Source organism: Eptatretus burgeri, chromosome 11, assembly GCF_056783735.1.
Source record: "Eptatretus burgeri isolate ZD-2024b chromosome 11, Ebu_testis_v1, whole genome shotgun sequence".
Taxonomy (NCBI): Eukaryota; Metazoa; Chordata; class Myxini; order Myxiniformes; family Myxinidae; genus Eptatretus; species Eptatretus burgeri.
The window spans coordinates 67902261-67911319 of record NC_140971.1 but is presented as its reverse complement, the minus strand read 5'-3'; the positions used below and the strand labels follow the sequence as shown (position 1 = coordinate 67911319).

The 9059-nt window shown below is 41.4% G+C and overlaps 1 protein-coding gene across 6 annotated transcripts in view; it reads left to right on the top strand.

Moving 5' to 3' along the window:
* The window catches only part of WDR35 (WD repeat domain 35), a 152663-nt gene that overhangs the window by 110783 nt on the left and 32821 nt on the right, over nt 1-9059 (top strand). For all 6 annotated transcript variants that reach the window (XR_015049426.1, XM_085846760.1, XM_085846762.1 and 3 more), the window contains one exon: nt 586-639. Coding sequence is in view for 5 of the 6 variants with exons in the window: in XM_085846760.1 (XP_085702886.1) it covers nt 586-639 (54 nt within the window). In the remaining variant the exon portion in view is untranslated. The remainder of the gene's footprint in view (nt 1-585; nt 640-9059) is intronic.

The window sequence follows — 9059 nt, the reverse complement described above, 5'->3', positions numbered from 1 at the left end:
AAATACCGAGCGAAAACGTGATGCGCTCATAAAACGTCAACAACAATTATCAACTCAATGTTCAGCATGATATGAAAAAGAGCCAGTTAGCGTCCATAGAGCTGCTGAACGGGGTGTCAAACGTCGATGGAAAAAGGCGGGTGTCAGCGTCTGTTGAGCTAACACTATATCACGTGCATGAATGTGTCTGTCGTAAAGAGAAAAAGGAGCTTTCCTTAAGAGAGGGAATCTATTCTTTACCATTCTCAGTGCATCACATTTAGAATCCCACCCGAAATGGGGATAGGTCTATCTTGCATTGACATGCATTGAGGGAAATAACTATCTGAAGACCTGGATGTTTGTATGCATTCGTCGGATCGGATTCTGAAATCCGTAACAATATATATATATATATATATATATATATATATATATATATATATATATATATATATATATATATATATATATATATATATATGCATAATTATTCGTGTAATTTTGTTGAACGTTATGTTATCGATCGGTTATGGACATTAGGAAGCACAAGTGCATGAAATGAAGCCAATAACTGAACTTGACATATTGCTTTTGTGATGCCAGACCACCAAAGATCCTATTTGCTGCATTGCTGCCTTGGACAAGACTCTAATCGTGGTAGGTTTATCAGCAGGTGGTTTACCTGGTGCAGCATCTCCCTCTGAGTTGTTTCCATTGATTCTGTTATGTTTATCAGGTGGAGGTCTAGTTTTAAAGGACTTTGAATATGTATTTAAGACGCATGGTTAGGGATAACTGTCTGACGTACGGCCTGTGTGAAAGATGGGCTATGTCTGTTTTAGACTAGAGGGATTAAGGATGTCCTGTCACGTGGCTCTCATGTTAAACCAAATTAAAGGGGCATTTCGAGCATCCCCCCACATCGACATAGTTAGCGGAATATGCCGTGGTGCCTTCTGTTGCTCACTCTTGAAGTACCAGCCCTCATGTCTCACCAGTGATGGGCGGACCTTCTGGAATGGTCACTCCTGATTGGTCGCGAACAGGTATGCCATTGGACTATGCTGCTTTGTGGTCACAGCACTGATCGACACCGTCATCTGCCCGAGATGCTGTCGCTGTATGTGGATTTGCGCGTCTTTTGCTGGTGTCTGGCGAGTCCTGATATGAACATCTTGGTGGTCAGGGTAGGAAAGGGGGAGGAGGAGGAAGGGGTGGGAGGAAAGTGGTTAAAGGTGAGGGCTTTGCATTCTTGTTCGTTTTTGCTGGTCCCACTCTACGGGTGTTCCAAAAAGACCTGGACAATTTTGGTTGTTAGTATATTTAGTACCACAAATGTTACAATGATGCGCTTTGTTTTATATGATACAGAAACTCATAAACTTTTCTTTATTTCATGTCTGGTGGTTTAATGTAATATAAAATGGCAACTCCACAGGAGAAAGCTCAGTGCATCCAATGCTTCATTGAGAAGAGATCCGACATGCAAGTTAAGCTTAATTTCCGTACAAGGTATGGAAGTAATCTGCCATTGCGGACTCATATCAGAGAGTGGTACAACTGGTTTAAGGAGACTAGAAGTTGTCAGAAAAAGAAAAGTACTGGTCGACCAAGCACAAGTGCAGTTGACGTTGAATGAGTGCGTGAATCATTTCAACAAAGTCCTAGAAAATCAATCCGATGTGCATCTGGAGACCTGGGATGACCAACCACCACTGTTCACAGTATTTTGCATAAAAGACTGAAGCTTTATGCCTATGAGGTGCAGATTCTGCAGGAACTTAAACCAAATGATGGACCTAGATGCAAGGCGTTTACCTTGGAAATGCTCAGTCGCATAGAGGATGACGAAGATTACCTGAAAAAGGTCATATTCACAGAAGAAGCTTTCTTTCATGTATCAGGGAAGGTCAAGCGGCACTCTGAGGATCTGGGGTTTGAAAACCCCATGTGGTCATTGAAGACATATGTGAAAGTCAAAAGATCAATGTGTGGTGTGGCTTTCTCCACGACCACTTGGTGGGTCCATTTGTCTTTGGTAATTCCTTTGTTTGGCTAATCGAGCGTGATAGACACACGTGAGACTAGAGATGAGTCACAACAACTGCTTGGGCGGAATGCTGCCTAAATATAGCCTTTTAATTTCAGTTGTTCTCGGGATTAAATCCTGGCATGTACAGTTCTGGTGTGGTTTTGCTTGAGGCCTTAAACATGATGATTCTATCAGTGCTACTTGTTAAACTTTTACCCTGTGATTAAGGAAATGTAGTTTGCAAAACTTTCTGGTTTGAAATGATTGCTTCAGTTCCTAAGGTGTTTTTTTTTTTTTTTTTACCCCGTGGGGTCTTCCACCCCATGGGGTCTAAGTGCTGCTCTCGTTCTCTCTTTTCTTGTGTACAGTTCATTTGAACGTCTATGTCTCCATTATTTATGAACAGAATTCTATGAAAATTGACAGGCATATACTAGACACATATATGCAGGCATTAACTGAGCCCAAAGTGCGATTGCGGCCCTTCGGACTGAGGAATGGCCCATTTTGGTCCATTTTCTTAAAATTGTTATTTATCGGTTTTTAGTGCACGGAACCAAACCAAACTTGACAGGTATATTCTGGAGACCATTCTCCATGCATTAACTGAGCCCAAAGTGCGATTCCGGCCTTTTGGGCCAAGAAACGGCTCTTTCGGCCCATTTCCTTAAAATTGTTATTAAACAAAAAAAATGCGCTGGGTGATGCCCAATGCAAGATTAAGTTGGAAATGATGACATGAAACTAGCCTCATTGTTGTGAAGTGTTCTGGTTTCTTTTTCTGATGCGATGAAAATCTTACCAAATTTCAAAACTATCTGTCGTCTGTTATCGCTCACTTGAGAGTTGTACGAATGAACTCCCACGGGGTATGTTCGCAATTCGAACTTGTTGGTTCACGAGCGCCAGCCAGAGTGACCACTACATTCGTTATGTCTGTGTGTCTGTTGGGTAGTCCATCTAGTCTACCCTTATCAGTATTTCCGTCGGTATGTTTGTTGGGTAGTCGATCGAGTCTAAAAAATGTTTTTTCCCCCCAAAAAAAAATTTTCGAAAATTTTTTTTTTTGATCTACCCTTATTATCAGTATTTCCGTCAATATGTTTGTCTGTCTGTCTGTCTGTTGGGTAGTCGATCCAGTCGAAAAAAAAAAATTCAAACTTTTTTTGTTTTTTGAAATTTGATCTACCCTTATTATCAGTATTTCCGTCGATATGTTTGTCTGTCTGGCTGTCTGTCTGTCCCGCTGTTCAGTCTCGTGCTCCGTTAATGCAATGGCGATTTCGATGAAACTTGGTTGGTAGGTTCATACCATGACCGAGTTGTGTGCAAATGAAAACCGTTGCTATGGACACCACCGTTGCCTAGCAACGGGACTTTGAAATTTTTGAAAAATCATAAAAAAATTATTTTTTCGAAAATCAAAAAATCGGGTCACGAGCGACTGTTGGCAGTACATTCAGCCATATTGTCAAAAATTTCCAGCCGGATCCAATGAAAACTGTCGGAGAAGATAGACTTTGAATGAACCCTGGTCGAAAACAATAAAAAAACGAAGTTCGTTATATCTCAGAGACTATGAGTCAGATATACATGAAACTGGTATGGTAGGTTCATGGTATGTCCTTGTTATGTGTGAGAAAGAACCGTTGCTATGGACCCCTCCATTGCCTAGCAACGGCCGACTACCCATGTCCGCCTACCGGCTTGTTGGGTAGTCGATCCAGTCGAAAAAAAAAAACTTAAAAAAATTTTTTTGGGGAAATTTGTTCTACCCTTATTATCAGTTTTTCCATCGATATGTTTGTCTGTTGGGTTGTCGATCAAGTCGAAAAAAAAAAAATTCCAAAAATGTTTTTGTTGAGATTTGTTCTACCCTTATTATCAGTACGAGTACGTGCCCGTAAAAAATAAATAAATAAATAAATAAATAAACCACACAGGCCGTTTCTTCGCTCTCACGTGCCCATACGTGCGTGACCCGGAAGTTCGATATTATTCGCAGTTACGATTATTCGCAATTTATTTTTAATACCTAATTATACAATTAGTGCCAACGTATTTTACCTTTTCGCAATGTCGTGGCAAGGAAAAACAAAAAGAGAAGAGAAGAGAGAGAAAAAATTTACTTCCTGGTTCGGAGCATACCAGCACTCTGATGTTCCCGAAATTTATACACCGTCTAATATAAAAACGATCATAACTTGGGCCATTCTGTTTATCTATAAATGCGCATAAGAAATCGAGAAATTATTAGAATACACGAAGTCATCACTCTCCGGAAGCCCATACGTTGTAACCCGTAATGGGGAACGTGGCTGTGCTTCCCTTCCCCATCGGCCACGCCCACGCAACAACGTGTCTTCCCATTGGTTGGTAAATAAATTGCCATAACTTGGGAAGCACTTGTCCGATTAATATCGAACCTTGAAAAGGCACATCCTCAGGTCCCCAGCAATATACCTGGCAAGTTTCAATTAGATCGGACCAGAGGTTGTCGAGAAACAGCGGTCACACACACACACACACACACACACACACACACACACACACACACACACACACACACACACACACACACACACACACACACACACACACACACACACACACACACACACACACACACACACACACACACACACACACACACACACACACACACACACACACACACTGCTGGAATTATAGATAGATTTAAAATGGTGATTTCGATGAAACTTGGTTGGTAGGTTCATAACATGACCTAGTTGTGTGCAATGAGAACCGTTGCTATGGACATCACCGTTTCCTAGCAACGGGACTTTGAAATTTTGAAAAATCATAAAAAAAATTTATTTTCGAAAATCAAAAATCGGGCCACGTTGGACTGTGGGCAGTACATTCAGCCATATTGTCAAAAATTTCCAGCCCGATCCTATGAAAACTGTCGGAGAAGATAGACTTTGAATGAACCCTGGTCGAAAACAATGAAAAAACGAAGTTCGTTATATCTCAGAGACTATGAGTCAGATATACATGAAACTGGTATGGTAGGTTCATGGTATGTCCTTGTTATGTGTGAGAAAGAACCGTTGCTATGGACCCCTCCGTTGCCTAGCAACGGCCGAAAAACCTCAATGTGGGGGTATTTTAACGAAAAAACAATCTGCAGCATTAACCCTTGAAGCTAGAATCGATGAATTTTCTTGTGCTTAATCCTCAGGTCATTCCCCATCGAACGGGCCTATCGCGTCAGGTTCTATTGGGTAGTCGACTACCCATGTCCGCCTACCGGCTTGTTGGGTAGTCGATGTCGTCGAAAAAAAAAATGTTTTTAAAAAATATTTGAAATTTGTTCTTCCCTTATTAGTCAGGTCAATATACAGTTTAACCCCCCAAAAATGATATAAAAGGTTTCTCAACTGATTCTGGTAGGTTTTAGTGTACTTTATAACATACTAAAAGTTTACCAAGGTATGACCCCTGGAAAAGTGTTTTTTTTCTAGATGGCGTCCAAGATGGCTCCCGAAACCTTTTAATGATCATAACTCTGTAACTATCAACTCAAATTTGATGATCTTGGTGTCTATCCCTAGGTTTTTGGGGGCAAAGAACACATTAAGATCATAAAAAATGATGTTGGCCTATTATGTAACACAAAAATCCAACCTTTGTCCATAGAATAAGTTTCAGAGCATTCAGTTTTGAGTGTCATCCTCCTCCTCAGTATCGACCTCTTGAGTGTTGTTTGGATTGTCACAGTTTTCAGTTTGGCAAGGGCCACAGGCAGCAGTGCAGGGGAGTCCATAGCGTCTGCAGTTGCATCGAGAGGATTTGCACCCCCTCGAACAGTTGCAGTGGATAATTTTCAAGAATTCGTGAGGCGCAGCATTGTTTTGGGTCATAATTGAAATTAACTGATCATTTTCCTATTTCCATCTCCCCATTCAGTTGGGTTCATTTCATTTGCCATCCCCATCCATACCATAATTTGAAAGTACACACGTTGTCTATGGAATCTTGTTGCAGGTGATGTTGGTGGAAGCCGTTCAGGAGTGACAAATGCTTGAGCAGTTGGCACTTTCTTGGTGAAAATGATATGGCGCAGTGATGATCGCGTATCCTTAGACTTGCCACCAAAGAGATCAACCATCAGGTCTTTTCCAAGATCTGATATGTCCTCTTGAGATTTGTTTTGAAGGATGAATGCACTAGCACAGGACTTCATGACAGGATCAGATTTCACTAATTTTCAGAAGGCTGACTTTTTTCCGATGCCAAAAATCCTTGAAGTTGAATCACAGCCTGTGTAGGCATGTACAAAGAGCAACTCATTGCACACATCGTCTCCTAAAGTGACTTTCAACAGGTTAATGTTATACACTTTGTGTTCTTTTGACTGCATGTTTGCGTCAGAACAGAAGTAGATGATCTCATTGTCTGTTCTAGAGTAATGAAGGAGCAAGATCAGAAAATCTGTATCCTCACCGACCAACGTTGTGGTGCAATGACGGGATCGTTCAACAGTTAATTGCCTTAACGATATCAACGTCGGCATCCCCTTGTGACTGAATGAAATGGCATCCCCTTTTAGTTAGTGCTGTGCTGATGAGAGCAATCATGTCTCCCTTGTTTTTGTCACGAGACAAAAGTCCTCCTTTTTGCCTGAAAACTCTGTTTCTGCAGTGAAACTAACAATAGGGTGCAGGTTTTGTCCTCGTCTCTGATGTGTGTTGTCGTTTATGGAGGGACCTTCACCATAGCCATCGAACACCACTGTCGCTAGTCCGTAATGTCTCACAGTGAAGTCTGCATAAGACTCAGCTATTGCATTATATGAGTCGCCTTTCTTCCACGGTAAACGATGGAGCAAAGAGCCACCATCGAGCACGCAACAATCTGTTTTAGGAATAGAGTTCATCACAGCCTCACTTGATAAGTCCGCAGCATGGTCTCGAATTGCCTGAGCAAGCTGAGGTTTGTCTGCTTTTCGAAGAATGTTCCTGACCTCAAAGAGGGCTGGAGGGTAGGGGCTTAGTTCATACGTCAAAACATCTTCAAGGGAAAGATATCCTGACTTTGACACTGCAAGGAAACGCTGGAACAGAAGGGCAGGATCAATGGTACAATCAGGAGCAATCTTCACAGCAGAGATATTCCCAAGGGTTTGGGCTCTGTCTTTCCGCTTGAATTTGTAAGTAAATGCTGACTTTCCGATTATATCTTCAATGATCTTGTTCCCAACCGATTCAAAGGCATGTACATTCACATCTGGCCCAGCCACTATCCCGTTGACAATGTTTCTCAGAGTAGAATCAGATGTGAAGGGTGAGCAGGCTGCAAGCTTTATCCAAATTTTCTCGAGATCAGATGCATCTCTTTTGATGCCTGCCTCAGTTGAGTCTTTGTGTTGCGGACTTGTAGTATAGGTCAGGTCTGTGAAATCCTGCATCGCACTGTTGTACTCGGATGTTACAGGTGCAGATAAGGTCCAAAGGTTTCGCATGTTCTCGGTCATCCCACTGCCGCGAGTTAGACCACCAGTGCTCTTTAGAGACCTCATCAACGTTTCTTCAATGACAAGATCACTACTAAGCCCTGCCCAGCACTGATTGCTCCTACGAACAACGTGAAAACTATCAAGGAACTTTCGATAAACGTCTGGGTGCTTTTCCTCCAGGTTGCTCATTTGCTGCAGGTAGTAATGAGCAGATCGCAGGTAGTAATGAGCAGATCGCAGGTAATTGAAGTGCCCAGCTGCAGCAAAGACAGTTAGGCAATTGGACACTGCCTGCAAATGCATCAACCAAGACCCAGTACGATCAGCCTTGATCAACATTCTTGCCATGCCAACTATACGCTGATAATTATGCCACAACTGGCTGGTCTTTGAGGTCTGAGCAAGTTCAGATTTCTTCTTCCCCGTTACTGTCTCGAGTTGGATCAAAACCTCAGAACAAGCAGCATCTCCTAGCGTCGTCTCTCCGCTTAGAAGGGAGGAGTACAATTCCTTGGCTTGATCCAGCAGTGTCTGAATCTCGGGATTGTCTTTGGCCATTTCCATTATAAGCTGGCTCTGCAGGCACTTGTCAACAAGAAGATGGCCCCTCAACCCCCCAAAACATTGGTACAAAAGGTTTCTCAACTGATGGCAGCACTGAAAATATGGAAAGCCACTGCAGCAAAAAATCTTAACTTACGCTATGTGATACAAAAATGGTTACAATGTGTTCATTTTTGACGCCATATTGGATTCTGATGTTACATAGTAGGCCAACATCATTTTTTATGATCTTAATGTGTTCTTTGCCCCCAAAAACCTAGGATTAGACACCAAGATCATCAAATTTGAGTTGATAGTTAGAGTCATGATAATTAAAAGGTTTCAGCAGCCATCTTGGACGCCATCTTGAAAAAAACACTTTTCCGGGGGTCATACTTTGGTAAACTTTTAGTATGTTATAAAGTACACTGAAACCTACCAGAATCGGTTGAGAAACCTTTTGTAGCAATTTTTTTGGGAGTTGAGGGGGTATTTTCCATATATTGACCTGAATATCAGTATTTCTGTCGATATGTTTGTCTGTTGGGTAGTCGATCCAGTCGAAAAAAAAAAAATAAAAAAAAGTTGAAATTTGTTCTACCCTTATTATCAGTTTTTCCATTGATCTGTTTGTTGGGTAGTCTATCTAGTGGGAATTTTTTTTTTTGAGATTTGTTCTACCCTTATTTTCAGTATTTAAAATGGCGAATTCAGTTAATACAATAGCGATTTCGATGAAACTTGGTTGGTAGGTTCATACCATGATCTAGTTGTGTGCAAATGAGAACTGTTGCTATGGACACCACCGTTGCCGAGCAACGGGACTTTGAAATTTTTGAAAAATCATAAAAAAATTAATTTTTTTTGAAAATCAAAAATCGGGCCATGAGCGACTGTGGGCAGTACATTCAGCCATATTGTCAAAAATTTCCAGCCGGATCCTATGAAAACTGTCGGAGAAGATAGACTTTGAATGAACCCTGGTCGAAAACAATAAAAAAACGAAGTTCGTTATATCTC